Source organism: Drosophila kikkawai, chromosome 3R (assembly GCF_030179895.1).
Source record: "Drosophila kikkawai strain 14028-0561.14 chromosome 3R, DkikHiC1v2, whole genome shotgun sequence".
Taxonomy (NCBI): Eukaryota; Metazoa; Arthropoda; class Insecta; order Diptera; family Drosophilidae; genus Drosophila; species Drosophila kikkawai.
In genome coordinates this window covers 11,053,594-11,066,644 of record NC_091731.1, presented here as the reverse complement: position 1 = coordinate 11,066,644, position 13,051 = coordinate 11,053,594, and the positions used below count along the sequence as shown (strand labels likewise).

Below are 13,051 nucleotides of genomic sequence, written 5' to 3'. Positions count from 1 at the left end.
TATACTAACGTTGGCAGCATTTGTAACTGGTTGGCTTTTGTTCAAATTACAAGTTGCATTTTTGCCCGCCATTCGCTCCTCCTGCCGGCCAGGCCAGGACCTGCTGGCAGTGTTGTTGGTGTGTCAATATCCTGGCGTCATTGTTATTACTGCCGCCCGAACATGCGCCTGCTCGTTAGCTGGAAACTACATACATAGTTCCAGGGCGCCCTGTTTATGCGCCCCGACGTCCTTGTTTTCGCCAGCAACTTCGACATTTGATCAACACCATTAAAAGCAGGGCAGCAGGACAGATGCGAGGGCTCAGATTAAAGCTGGCCACCAGCAATTGGCATCGTTTAATTCCGTGCCAGCATCAGATCCCCCAGGAATCAATGCAAAATGTCAACTGGCAGCATCCGGTTTCTACGGCAGCTCTTCCTTTCGCCGGTGCACTTTCCATCCGTCCAGTCCCAGCAGGGGGAAACTCGGAAAAACTTTGGCTGTTTAAGCCACTTAAAGCGAACCGCAAACTGTTTGCCAGCTATGAGTGCGAGTTGATTAAATTAATTAATGCTCAATTAGGCATGCTGATTTCGCATTGCAGTCGATTGTAAATGAATAAATAATTATGCACGGCTAATAAATCTTTATTCTTTATTCATATTCGCGGCAGTTTTTCATAGCAGACAAAAGGTTTTCACCCTGCCAATTTATGTTTATAAATTATAAATTATAAATTTATGAATAACAAAATTTCTGGAAATATCTATACAATTAGTTTATCGATGCAATAGTTGCTATGCAATAGTTGGATAAACTTAAATTATTTCTTTTTTGGCAAGTCAGCTCATTTAAATAAACTCTTTAATCCGATAGGATCTATCTTTATCTACATATATTCTATCATCCTTAATATATTTTTTTTTAAATAGAAAAGTGTATCAACTTATTGGTTCATCGGATATTTCCGCTTATTCATCTATATATTATTTATAAAATGACAATGAGTAGCAGGTTGTACTTGGCAGTAATAACTTGATTGGCAAGCCAGCTCGTTCTGAAGTTTCTACACTTATAAGAGAGAACGCTTAAACTGGAAATATCTCAGTGCAACTAGAATCTTTCGGCCCACAAGATGCGGTCCCCTGTTTTTCTCATTTCGCTGGTGTCGTTATCCATTTTATTTTCAAGTGAGTAACAGATCAAAATGAGCTTGAAATAGAAACGATTTAACAATTTAAAGTTTAACAGCCGCCGTTGGACAGAATTGCGGAAAACTCGATGAAAAGCAGTTCAAAAACAATAGCACCACGACGGAGATAGATGAGCATCCGTGGATTGCCAGAGTCGAGCACACCGATAGGAGTGGTGACCGTTCCTGGGGCTGCGTGGGCGTCCTCATAGATGCACGCCGGGTCCTAACTGCCGCTCACTGCGTTTTAAGGCCTACCTTTGAGGTTACAGCCGTGATTTTCGGCGACTGGGATGGCAGCAATGATGTCGCTGATCCGGATTGCAATAGTGAGGGACGCTGCACCCCCACGCCCCAGCGAGTGACTGTCAGCGAGGTCAAAGTTAGACCAGATTACTCACCTGAGAATATCCAAAATGACCTGGCTATAATCACGCTTCGGAAGGACGTGGAGTACAGCGACTACATCCAACCCATATGCCTGCCTTCGGCCACCAAAAGCGAAGTGCCCAATGGAGATCTTACAGTGGCAGGCTTCGAAAGACCCCCGCTGAGGGAGAGGGGAGAGGTCAATCTTATCAAGGAGCGTATAAAGATGCCGTTTACAAGGAAAAGTGGCGCCGAGTGCCACAAACAGCTTTCGCAGTTTCCGGCAGAGCTCATCTGCGGCAGCACCGAACGAGATCCCCTCTCCGGTAGTGCTTTGGTGGAGACTTCAGGCACTCCTCGAAAGTACCACTTAACTGGCATTGCAGTGGCGGGCTTTTACTCCAAATCCTTGAAAACTGATTTCCAAGGCCATGTAAACATCAGATCCCACTTGAATTGGATAAATGCTTTGTAAAAATATAATGTGGGAATGAGCAAAATATACACAGCATGAGTAGTGAATAAAAACTGCCCAAAATTGAGGTGAATTCCTTTCGTCCACTCTTAGTTTTCTCCTTTTTTTACAAACCTTTTACCAGATAGGTCGAGCTAATTATCAATATTAAACTTACATATAAAATAAAAGATTTTTATCATTTGAAAGACTTATCTGTGTCTTCCCCCATATGCATTACCATATCGTCATAAAATAAACATTATTTAATCCCTTGATGGTATACTTTTAGTCAGAAGTTTGCAATGCAGTAGAAAAGTCATATCCGATCCTATAAAGTTGATATATTCTTGACAACAGCCAAGACGATCAGTCCGTCTGTCCATCTTGTTTGTTCGTCCACTCCGTATTATTTTGGAATTTCGGTTTTAAAATTTTGAATTATTTCGTTGTTTTTGTTCAGCATGTATGTATTATATTAGATATTTTAAACCTAAAATAAAATTTTTTTATACGATTTAAAAATACTTCTTTTTAATTTAATTGAAACATAATAATTGTATGTTATTTCTATTCAATTGGCCATACTGATTTGATTCTTAATAATCCAATTGCAAACTGCAAGAGTGTGCCGAAGTGTGCTTCCTTTCTTGCTTTTGTGTTTAATTAAATTCTTTTCCGAAATTCAATGTTTTCAAGGGAAATGGGGTAAGCCTTCTATGCATTATTCATTTAAAGCCATTGTACTTTATTGTATTTATTTATTGATTTGCTGTCGAAGCTAAAGCATTTCGTTCTACTCAGTAACTGGATTGACCAGCCAGCTCGATTATATACTAACTCGGCTCAGTGTATCTAGAACCTTTAAAACCACAAGATGAGAGCTGAGGATTTTCTGATTTCCCTGACGACTTTGCCCATATTGTTCTCAGGTGTGTGGAAAGATACTATTTATTTTGCAATTTCAATTCACTGAGGTGGTAATTACAGCACTCCATGCGTCGTCGGTTGTCCAATGTGGAAAATTCAATATAAATCAATTTGAAAATAAGGCCGAGATTACCGACCTGGACGAGCATCCGTGGATCGGACGTATAGAACGCAGCGACAAGGATGGAGCTTACGCCTTCGTGTGCGTCGGCGTCCTTATAGGTTCCCGCCATGTCCTGACACCAGCTCACTGCGTGGCCAGGGTTTCTCCTGAAGCCGTCCACCTGATTTTCGGCGACTGGGATGCCAGCAATAACAACACAGCTGCCGATTGCGACAAGGGCGTCTGCGCTCCGCCGGGCCAGCTACGGTCTGTAAGCAAGATCACCATCCATCCAGACTACAAGGAGAGAGACCACCAAAATGACTTGGCCGTGATTGAGCTGGACAAGAATGTGGAGTTCTCCGAGTACGTTGAGCCCATATGCTTGCCTCCGGCCGAGTCTGTGACCAACCGCTCAGGTCTCATCGTGGCGGGCTACCAGATACCTGAAGGCCGGCCCGACAATTCACTGGCATATAGACGCCACAAGATGAAGTTCGAGCAATCTGAAAACACAGAGTGCCACGAGGAGTCCTGGTCAGATGTCATCTGCTGGACGACCGACCGGAACCCTCTCTCCGGGTCTGCTTTAGTTGAGGCTTCCGGAAGTCCTCGGAAATACTATCTAGATGGTATTGTGGTGGTCTCCTTTAATTTACTCGGATACCACAGGGGCTGCTTAAGTATTCGATCCCACCTGGACTGGATCCGGCAGAATACGTCCCAGTGAGGCCTCGAGATCTGGGGGAAACTTTTCTCATTAGCACTGAGGGTTTTAATTTGTAGCTGCCAAGCTGTGGAGCTGTGACCTTTGAGAGGTAGATTTTTTATAAATAAAGACGCAAACTCTATGCCAAGTTTGTGGGTATCCGGTTGACGCCTCAGTCTAGTTGCTGCTTCTAATAAATTGAAAATGCTTTCAGGTTATTTGCACAAAGTTGCCGATGGCCTCTGACCCAAGCCCAAATGCATAAATCACGCGAGGCCCCAAAACACAGTTGGGGTCTTTGCTATTGGGATGTCGCCTGCACGGAATTTAATTCCCACCAACCACGTCCCATACCCACGCCCTCGAAACCAGCAACTTTTGCCATTAGGGAACCCCAACCGCCGCCGATTCCTCGGGCTGGCTGGCAATACTGCTACTGCTTCTGCTACTCTGTTTTCGGGGAAATGCACTTTTTCGACACTTGGCTGGCGCCAAAAACCTTAAGTACATATCAACCGGAATAATTTATGCTGCTCCTGCTGCTGCTTCATCTCCCCCGCAGCCTTATCGAGGTGCAGCCAAGGAATATGGAAATGTGCGAGCAGCTGCAGCCATAAATTCATTGAAGTGAAGCACTCGTAAGGGGGACGCGTGCAGCATGGAGCTTGTAGCTTGGAGTAAGTGGAACCGGAGATTTACACAGCCAATGAATCATGCCTAATTGGCGCCAATCGCCGGGCACTGATCGCAGTAGCTGAAGGATTCCGGTGGAGTCGTCAACTTGAACTTGATTACGCATACGCCCCGTTCACCGAGCAGCGTTTCGCGGAATGATTAATGTGCCATAAAATGCGCGCGCCAAAAACATTCACAGCTAGTCCCTAAACACGCGAAACTCGCACGCAAAAGCGACGCAGTAGCGGAGCCAAATTAAAATACACATTTTTATGGCACTTTTTTATTGCAACACGTAAAACATAAATTGAGACAAGATGAAGTGTAAGCCAATTGCGTGCGGCCCCTACAAGCAATTACAGTTTTAAATGCAACGCACATAAAATGCATGAAATGTCTTTTTAAACGATAACGAGCAGGGATGCCAGAGGGAATTCCACATTGCCCAAGCATAGGCCTTCTTCTTAGCTTAGTCGTTATCCGACTCTGCACCAGAACGAACGCTACAGAGCGGAGTACAAAGGAATATGCTCTCACCCAGAACGCTGGCTATCTTGGTCGCTTTATCAAGTATTGCTCAGGGCTGTAGGCATTACTTATTTCCTGACTTACAAAAAAATTAAAATAAGTACCATTGCAGATTTCCATTCGGAGAGCTCGGCTCTGGAGTGTCTGGACATTGAATCACTGAACGGTCTTGAGACGGAGCAACTGAGCTGGCTGGGCAGGATCCGGTACACCCGGTCTTCCGGCGGAGTGTGGTATCCATGCTCCGGCGTTGCCATCACCCCCCACCACGTCCTCGCTCCCGCCCACTGTGTAATGTTCCAGGAGAAAAGGGATATATTCAGCTTCTTGGTGGACAAAAAATTGCACGCCGTCAGTCAAGTCTTCATTCACCCCGAATATCGCCTGGAGAGCTCAACTCACGATGTGGCGGTCTTAAAGCTTAATCACAGTCTCAGCTCTTGCCTGGCTCTGTCCGAGGTCGAGGGCTTCGAATCCCTGATTGGCCAGCGCTTGGATGTGGTCAGCTCGGCGGAGAAGCACCCGAAGAACGTCCACGCCCAGGCCAAGGTTACGGGTCAATCATACTGCCAGCGTAAATTTAAGGATTTTAAAATCTCTGAGAACGAGGTGTGTGCGCACCTCCTCCACCGAAACAATGAGTTTCTGAATGGTGCAGCTTTGTTGGGGGTCAAATGGTTAAGCGGAACTGAGTCCTGGCGCCTACTTGGAATATCAACACACGGACCCTACGAAAGGAACAACCAGGTGCCTGACCTATATACTCTTGTTGCCCCGTACGCAAAGTGGATTAAGAATATAACCAAGATGTACTGATTTCCAATCCATTCTAGGTCCTAAGGTTTATTTATTTATTTGCTTACTTTCACACTGTATGCTTACTTGTAAACTGATAAGCAGAAGTATAACCCAATGCAAGAATTCTTGAAATAAGATTCAGCTCTTTTATCAACTTTACAGTTTTGTTTAGTGAGACCGCTGGTTATTTTTAGCACTGAAATCATATTTTCCAGAGCAACGTTTTGCACTAAGCTCCAGATCAGTCTTAATTCTGTCACAGATCAACGCAAACGAGATGCCAGCCAGTCACTGCCTGTTTCTTGTTGTGGCATTCGTTGTACTTGCCATAAGTATGTGTTTATAAAATAGGGAATTTAAATACAAATTTATCGGTTTTCCCTTAAATTAAATCTTGTTATCAGTTACTAAGGTGATTTTCGGAACGGTAACATGTGGCCGTCTGGCTGAGACTCAGCTGTACAATAACAAACCATTCACGGAGCAGGACGAGCACTCTTGGCTAGGACGTATCATCTATAGATATGTGAACGGATCATCCACATACCGCTGTGCTGCCGTCCTTCTTGATTCTCGCAATGTCCTGGCGCCCGCGCTCTGCTTGAAGGGCAAGGCCATACAAGAGCATACTCCCCACGCGGTGACGTTTGAAACTCCGGAGTGCCTATCAGTCGGATCGGTGCCGAGGGCTTTTGAAATTGAAAGGATCTTCGTTCCCCCAGAATATAACGAGACCGCCTATCAGAACGACCTGGCCGTGATCCGACTGGCGGAAGAGGTGCCCTTCTCGAAGACAGTCCAGCCCATATGTTTGCCTCAGTCCGCAGAGAATTCACGGGCGTTGGCCGGAATGAACTTGGAACTGATTGGCCACGAACTGGGGAACTACCGTCCGGACAGTCTGCGCGTCAAGACACATGCCCACATGCTAGATCAAACGTTGTGCCAGAAGTTGTACCAGCAGATTTCTCCGCAACAAATCTGTGGCTATGTCAGTGGAAGTCCCTTGCAGGCAGGATCCATTCTGGTTGGCGTTCGCCTCATCGACGGCGAGCCTGTACAATATTACCTTATCGGGCATCTGTTGGCCGGATACAATGAGATAGTCGACGGAGCAGACCTCTTTATGTACATCGCACCCTATAAGGATTGGATAGAGAAAATAATGAAGACCGAAAATTAAAACGATTTGGTGGTTCAAAGCATTTTAAGAATTATATATTTACCATAACTATGTTAAGAATCATTACTTTCAAATAATTTTAAATTAGTTTATCAATGTTTTATGCATGGTTAATAAATCTCCATATCAAATTAAACAGTTTTTATTTTTATTTATTTAGGAAAATGGGAATAGTTCTTTGTTCCTAGATCGACTGTGCTATTGTTGCTGATCACAAATATATATTTATAGGTTGGAAATGACTATAGAAACCAAAAGAAATCTGTTGGTTTTAAACTCATTTCCTTACCGTCTCACAGTAGCGCCTTTTCTCATTTAGCGTTGCAAAAATCATATCTTTTGAACCAAATAAGGTAATCGAATAATTTAAACGGCATTGGACAGGTAATTGTTGTAAAATATATATATGTACTGCATAAAGTACCACGCCCACAAATACGCCTTTTCAAAGGGTATCAAAGTGAAAAAATAATTTTTTTTCAATGAAAACAATTTTTAAACAAAAATTTGTATTTAATTTTTTATGTTTATTTTTATGTATTTGCTCAAATAAAAATAATTTGAAAACTGAAAAAAAATTTTTTTTTTTTATTTCAAAGTATAACCGCCACGCGCTAGTTAGTATATTTCTTGAAATGTATGAAATTGTGTCGGTATTTTGGTATATGTTACCCTGAGTTGTTTTGGTTTTTTGCGTTGCATTTCCGCAGACTCAGCTTGACGCAGCCGATGAAAGTTAATTCTGATCCAGGAAAGATCCACGGAACTTGTAGTCATAGTGTAGTCAGTGGCCGGCATTGGCGTCAAAAGATATAGACTACTTTAGGCAGAAAAAGGTGAAAAAAATGGACACCTGGCAGGTAGCGATTTACCTGTAGAAGCCCAAACCAAAGTGTCGTTTTTTTTAGGTTCTTTAATAGTTTATGAATGTATCTATCATTTAAAGTAAAAACCATGACCATTGGTTTTATGGTTTTTTTGTAATATTACCTGAAAGTCGACCAATTTACACATTTTTTTTGTATGATGCAAAAAACGAAATAAAGTTCAACTTTAAATGCTCATAACTTCTACAAAAAAAATCTTAAAATTGATTTTATTGCAGATTCTGAATCCTTGTTAAATTTCCTGTCGAATAAGTATGGTTAAAATCGTTTTTGCGAACATGACTTTTTTGATTTTTGCAACGCTAACTGTTCGAGAGGCGCTACTGTGCGTCTGCTCAGCTAAATTAACTGCTAAAATTAAAAATCTTACTGAAAACCACCACATCGTGGTTCTTAAAATAGATAGGTATTTGGAATACTCTACTCTGTGCACTCTATGTATGTGTTTTTGGTGGAACTTAAAATTTAACATTGCAATATAACTTGTGAAATTTAAAAATAACGCATTGGCGGTAGGAGTTGCCACATCACTGGACAAAGAAGAGTAATTCACGTTTATTACAATACCGATAGTATCGATTTATTTTTCGACCTCTAGCCTTTGCAAAGTCTTGCAACGCTCTGAACACTTTCAGGGTGTTTTTCCACTGAAAGCGAACCATCGCGCCCACATCGCCCCAAACGTATTAATCGAAAATGTCGTTTGAAAAGTATGGCAACGCTAGTATATTGACAGCAAATAGAGATGGCATTATATCTAAGTTTGTCTCAAACTATCGATACTATCGTTAGTACCATGATTGTTTTGACATCTCTACCGTCACGGAAGAAGAAGAATTTCCCTCCAAAATCGTTGAATTTAGCAAACAAGATTTGTTTACAACTGAATGCCTTGGCCAATTCGATGAACACCATTCTAAACAACTTCCAACGGGCCGAGAAAATCGGCGAGGGCACCTACGGCATTGTCTACAAGGCGCGGAGCAACGCCACCGGCCAGGATGTGGCGCTCAAGAAGATCCGTCTGGAAGGGTGTGTAGCCGTCATTCGGACGCAAGAACCCACTCGTTGGATTAGGAAACCAAAAGGGAGTGCGGCGTCATCATTGGCGTGCCCTCGGCAAATGTTTTTCACCTGCACCACGCAGCCCGGATTCTGTGGGGGCTGCGCTGTTCCCCTTTCCGCCATCCGTAGCACCACATGATTCGGCTTCGTGGTGCAGGCCAGCATCCACGGATCGCCACCCGGAATTACCCGAAAAGTTCACAAAAAAGCGTTTATTGAAAGCCACTTTCCCTTTTCTTTCAAGAGAGACGGAGGGCGTCCCCTCGACCGCCATTCGGGAGATCTCGCTGCTGAAGAACCTCAAGCACAAGAATGTGGTGCAGCTCTTCGACGTGGTCATCTCGGGGAACAATCTGTACATGATATTCGAATACCTCAACATGGACCTGAAGAAGTTGATGGACAAGAAGAAGGATGTGTTTACGCCCCAGCTGATCAAAGTGAGTAATTGCAGCCGGAATGCCCCCAGACAGTCGCCTAAATTGGTTACTTCCAGAGCTACATGTACCAGATCTTCGACGCCCTAGGATTCTGCCACACAAACCGCATTCTGCATCGCGATCTCAAGCCCCAGAACCTACTTGTGGACACTGAGGGCAAAATTAAGGTGGGATCAGATGGTGGCTTTGCTTGTCTATCCACTAAAACCCTCAATTTTCAGTTGGCTGACTTCGGTCTGGCGCGAGCCTTCAATATGCCCATGCGAGCCTATACCCATGAAGTGGTCACCCTGTGGTACCGTGCCCCAGAGATTCTGTTGGGCACCAAATTTTACTCCACCGGAGTGGACATCTGGAGTCTGGGCTGCATATTTGCCGAAATGGTAAGACTGCTGTGACCCTAAGAGATTCCATTCCATAGAGGATACGTTTTTTCAGATCATGCGCCGCTCCCTATTTCCCGGGGACAGTGAAATCGACCAGCTGTACAGGATATTCCGCACCTTGGGCACGCCTGACGAGACCAAATGGCCGGGGGTGACGCAGCTGCCGGACTTCAAGGCCAAGTTTCCCAAGTGGGAGGCGAATATGCCGCAGGTCCTCACCGAGCACGAGGCCAACGATCTGATAATGGTGCGTAAAATAAAGTCCAACCCGGAAACACATTCGATTTATATTTTGTATTCTTTTCTCGCAGTCCATGCTGTGCTACGATCCCAACCTGCGTATCTCCGCCAAGGACGCCCTGCTGCACACTTACTTTAAGGACGTGCAACACGTTGACCATGTTGCCCTGCCTGTGGACCCCAATGCCGGCAGTGCCTCCCGCCTCACGAGGCTCGTTTGATCGTGCCGCCCCCAGCCCAGATCTAGCAAACTACTTGTGATCTTTAGTATAGTAAGTCCCATGTCTACCTCGTTAGCGTTAAGGTGAACTAGTGCAATTATACGTTATCTACGTTATCTAATTTCTCTTGCAGCCGCCAGCTCCATTTCATGCATTCCCCACCTTCACCCACTCATAACTCCAGACATCCGTACAAATACACGATCATCCAGTACATACAGAGTTTATTCAAGACAGGTTAGCCTGGCTCACCAGGCGCCCAGCCGAAAGAAGCGGCGTGGATGAAGGCGAGGCGAGACCTTGGCCTCGGCGTCAAATGCTCCTGCTCCCTCGCTAGTTTGCCTCTGACGCTGCCGCGAATGGCGATCGTCGCGCATGTACGCGCCCAGGGCATTGCGCATGCTCTCGGAGAGAGGTGAGTGGGTGGCCATGTCGCTCTCGTCTTCGCCAGTTGTTGCATCTGCCGATGCGCTGCTGTCGTCGGAATCGCTTTCGGTCTCCTCAATCGTGTCTTCGCTTTCATTGGTCGCTTCTGGTTCGCTGAGTTCGGTTAACTTGGCTGCGGATGGGGTTTTGGGTGGCGACACTGGCAGGGGGCGCAGAAGGGTAACCTTCCGGTGACCAAGCCTCCGCATCACGGCCGGCTCTTCCTGCTCGTTCTCGTCCTGCTCTAGTTCACCCTGCTGCTGGTCAGGGTAGTGGTAGAAACTGGCCTGGAAGTCCTGTGGACTGAAGCGCTGCACTCCGTAATAGCTGCCGGAGTTGGTATCGTAGAAGAACATGGGCTGAGGGTGGGCTGGATGGGGCGGTGGTGCATAGTAGGGTTCATACGAGCCGTAGGGATCTTCACTTTCATCCGAATCGTAGACGGGGCGGCGCTTTAGCTGCTTGCGGCGCTTCCGGTTGCGCTTGCTGGAGCTCGGCGAGGTTAATGGGGCAGGTTCCTCGTACGGAAGCTCCTGTTCTTCGTCGTAGGATTGAATGAGAACTGGCGACGTCTCGATAATATTGGCACTGCCGTCGTTGAAGAAGTTAGCCAGCGGATTGGTCAGGTTGCGGAAACTGAAGGCGGGCTGGACACTGCGAACAAAGCTATTCCAGACGCGGACCAAAGGGCGCTCAGTGGTAGTGGCTGGAGCTGCCTTGCCCAGTCCGTGGACATAACGCCTCCTGTATCCACCTTTGGCATTAGGCAGGAGCACATACTCGATGGGATAGTTCCTGGAGCTGGAAATATGATTACTTGTTAATTCCGATGGTAAGTTGGCAAAGTACACGAGATGTTCCTTGCCTTATCTTGGCCTTCTGGGGCCAGCGTTGTTGAGTTTCAAGAGCTGATATCCTGACTGCTTGGGCAGGATAACTCCAAGCCACAAATAATAACAAGGCCACACAAACGGCCCACTTCATGGCTCAATACTGGACTGAATTCGACCTAGTGATAAAAGCGTCCGTTGCCGTTCCCGGTCGAGGGCCAACTGATACTCCTCTGAGTGGCGATTTCTGTGGTCAACACCTCGACGCCACTGCCTTTGTCTTGTCAGCGAGCGCATCTCATTAGAACAGCTTTTATGGGACCACCGAACGGTTATCCAAACTCTTAGCCAAATTGATTAGTAATGGCATTGTCCCCAGCCCCAGTCCAACACTAACTCAACCCGACACTCTAAACCAACTAACCCAATTCGACGACCACATCTCCCGCGGGCCTCGTTGTCAGCTGCCAATGCCGCCCATACATATGCAAATGGATTTTTATAGATTACACAATTAATACGCCATTCACGGTGTTGACTGTGACTGAAAAACTCGTTTGCCGGTGGGTTCTGATTTCCAAAATTATGCAAAGCTGTCGCGAAATGCTTTCTCCTGACGAATTTGTGTTTATGATGGCTTCTCCCTATCCAGACTTTACGATCTAGCTAAAGATGTGGGTTGTAATGGGTGCATTTTCTTGGCAGGCAGCATTAAGGTTTGATGGCCCAACAATGCTGATTCTGATGGGAACTCCAAATAGTCGCACAAGATGGACTTGACAAATTTGGCAATCTTTACTGCGGGGGAATTGGGAGCACTCTGCAAATTAAGATGAGATGTTTTTATCAAATCAAAGTTTTGGAAAAGAATTATAACACTTTCTAAAGTCTGAATCCAAGTTGGGGTACAGTCGTGAATTATAAATGATTATATATCTTTATTAAAAAAAAAATAGTAATAATGACTTCTTAATGCTAATGTTTTGTGAATTGCATAGCATAATTTGCTTTTGCAATCTCAAGAGAGTGTCATTGAACCCTTATTTTCCGTATCTTTAATGCAAAATAAAGGAGGTATTGCGGAATTTTAATAGAGCGCTCCAAGAAATCTGAGGGAAACTGCCGAAAAAAGAACACAACGAATAATAAAGCGAAAGGAGTTTTACAAGGTTCCGATTTGTTCCAGTGTCTTTATGCACAAAGCCCAAGAAGGTACCTCAACCCAATGCTCTTCAAATATGAATAACACTTGCATGTTATTAATATTTATTTTTCAAATAAATTTATTGGCCACGGGACACTGCAACTGCACACTTACCTGAAACGGAAAATCGCTTCCTCTGGCCATGATAGTAGACTACAATCGATTTGGTGACTGAAACTGCCGTTTAGAAACAATTTCATTGACTTGCAATAACTTATTTTGTAACGGCAATCACGAAATGTGGAAAACCTTATCAGCCAAAATCTCGAAAAACTGGCTTCCTTTGCCAGGCAATTTACTGAGTCCTTCGAACAGCTGAACGTTAAAGCGGCGCAAAAAGGAAAAAGCAAACAAAACAAAAATCAGGAAAAAACGCAAAGAAAATTCCTAACAAGTGTTTTTCTTTACGAGCCCGATGGGGAGAGGAAA

At 44.8% G+C, this 13,051-nt stretch overlaps 6 protein-coding genes across 6 annotated transcripts; 5 read left to right on the top strand and 1 right to left on the bottom strand.

Annotated features, from left to right (window-relative positions):
- Window positions 1-1,034: 1,034 nt before the first annotated feature.
- On the top strand, window positions 1,035-2,091 carry LOC108071267 (phenoloxidase-activating factor 3). Its single transcript, XM_017161958.3, has 2 exons — window positions 1,035-1,172; window positions 1,234-2,091. The coding sequence occupies exons 1-2, from the start codon at window positions 1,118-1,120 to the stop codon at window positions 2,016-2,018; spliced, it is 840 nt and encodes a 279-aa protein (XP_017017447.1). The 5' UTR covers window positions 1,035-1,117; the 3' UTR covers window positions 2,019-2,091.
- Window positions 2,092-2,865: 774 nt separating this feature from the next.
- On the top strand, window positions 2,866-3,827 carry LOC108071249 (phenoloxidase-activating factor 3-like). The gene is made up of 2 exons (XM_017161935.2): window positions 2,866-2,929; window positions 2,988-3,827. The coding sequence occupies exons 1-2, from the start codon at window positions 2,875-2,877 to the stop codon at window positions 3,758-3,760; spliced, it is 828 nt and encodes a 275-aa protein (XP_017017424.1). The 5' UTR covers window positions 2,866-2,874; the 3' UTR covers window positions 3,761-3,827.
- A 1,074-nt stretch (window positions 3,828-4,901) lies between these two features.
- Window positions 4,902-5,863, top strand: LOC108071272 (plasma kallikrein-like). The gene is made up of 2 exons (XM_017161961.2): window positions 4,902-4,999; window positions 5,055-5,863. The coding sequence occupies exons 1-2, from the start codon at window positions 4,942-4,944 to the stop codon at window positions 5,756-5,758; spliced, it is 762 nt and encodes a 253-aa protein (XP_017017450.2). The 5' UTR covers window positions 4,902-4,941; the 3' UTR covers window positions 5,759-5,863.
- A 61-nt stretch (window positions 5,864-5,924) lies between these two features.
- Window positions 5,925-6,973, top strand: LOC138927829 (chymotrypsin-2-like). The gene is made up of 2 exons (XM_070286831.1): window positions 5,925-6,072; window positions 6,145-6,973. Exons 1-2 carry the CDS (start codon window positions 6,018-6,020, stop codon window positions 6,921-6,923), a joined length of 834 nt encoding a protein of 277 aa, XP_070142932.1. The 5' UTR covers window positions 5,925-6,017; the 3' UTR covers window positions 6,924-6,973.
- Window positions 6,974-8,617: 1,644 nt separating this feature from the next.
- Window positions 8,618-10,383, top strand: Cdk2 (Cyclin-dependent kinase 2). The gene is made up of 7 exons (XM_017161943.3): window positions 8,618-8,842; window positions 9,120-9,315; window positions 9,372-9,482; window positions 9,537-9,698; window positions 9,754-9,948; window positions 10,013-10,213; window positions 10,296-10,383. Exons 1-6 carry the CDS (start codon window positions 8,715-8,717, stop codon window positions 10,160-10,162), a joined length of 942 nt encoding a protein of 313 aa, XP_017017432.1. The 5' UTR covers window positions 8,618-8,714; the 3' UTR covers window positions 10,163-10,213; window positions 10,296-10,383.
- On the bottom strand, window positions 10,378-11,797 carry LOC108071258 (uncharacterized). Its single transcript, XM_017161944.2, has 2 exons — window positions 11,454-11,797; window positions 10,378-11,389 (listed from the first exon to the last, which is right to left on the bottom strand). Exons 1-2 carry the CDS (start codon window positions 11,570-11,572, stop codon window positions 10,411-10,413), a joined length of 1,098 nt encoding a protein of 365 aa, XP_017017433.1. The 5' UTR covers window positions 11,573-11,797; the 3' UTR covers window positions 10,378-10,410.
- Between the last annotated feature and the right edge of the window lie 1,254 nt (window positions 11,798-13,051).

Coding starts and splice junctions, on each gene's coding strand:
- LOC108071258 (XM_017161944.2), bottom strand. CDS start 11,572: ATGAAGTGGGCCGTTTGTGTGGCCTTGTTATTATTTGTGGCTTGGAGT. Junction 11,390..11,453: donor CCCCAGAAGGCCAAGATAAG/GCAAGGAACATC, acceptor TCATATTTCCAG/CTCCAGGAACTATCCCATCG.
- LOC108071249 (XM_017161935.2), top strand. CDS start 2,875: ATGAGAGCTGAGGATTTTCTGATTTCCCTGACGACTTTGCCCATATTG. Junction 2,930..2,987: donor TTTGCCCATATTGTTCTCAG/GTGTGTGGAAAG, acceptor TGGTAATTACAG/CACTCCATGCGTCGTCGGTT.
- LOC108071267 (XM_017161958.3), top strand. CDS start 1,118: ATGCGGTCCCCTGTTTTTCTCATTTCGCTGGTGTCGTTATCCATTTTA. Junction 1,173..1,233: donor GTTATCCATTTTATTTTCAA/GTGAGTAACAGA, acceptor AAAGTTTAACAG/CCGCCGTTGGACAGAATTGC.
- LOC138927829 (XM_070286831.1), top strand. CDS start 6,018: ATGCCAGCCAGTCACTGCCTGTTTCTTGTTGTGGCATTCGTTGTACTT. Junction 6,073..6,144: donor ATTCGTTGTACTTGCCATAA/GTATGTGTTTAT, acceptor TCTTGTTATCAG/TTACTAAGGTGATTTTCGGA.
- LOC108071272 (XM_017161961.2), top strand. CDS start 4,942: ATGCTCTCACCCAGAACGCTGGCTATCTTGGTCGCTTTATCAAGTATT. Junction 5,000..5,054: donor ATCAAGTATTGCTCAGGGCT/GTAGGCATTACT, acceptor GTACCATTGCAG/ATTTCCATTCGGAGAGCTCG.
- Cdk2 (XM_017161943.3), top strand. CDS start 8,715: ATGAACACCATTCTAAACAACTTCCAACGGGCCGAGAAAATCGGCGAG. Junction 9,316..9,371: donor TTACGCCCCAGCTGATCAAA/GTGAGTAATTGC, acceptor GGTTACTTCCAG/AGCTACATGTACCAGATCTT. Junction 9,949..10,012: donor AGGCCAACGATCTGATAATG/GTGCGTAAAATA, acceptor CTTTTCTCGCAG/TCCATGCTGTGCTACGATCC.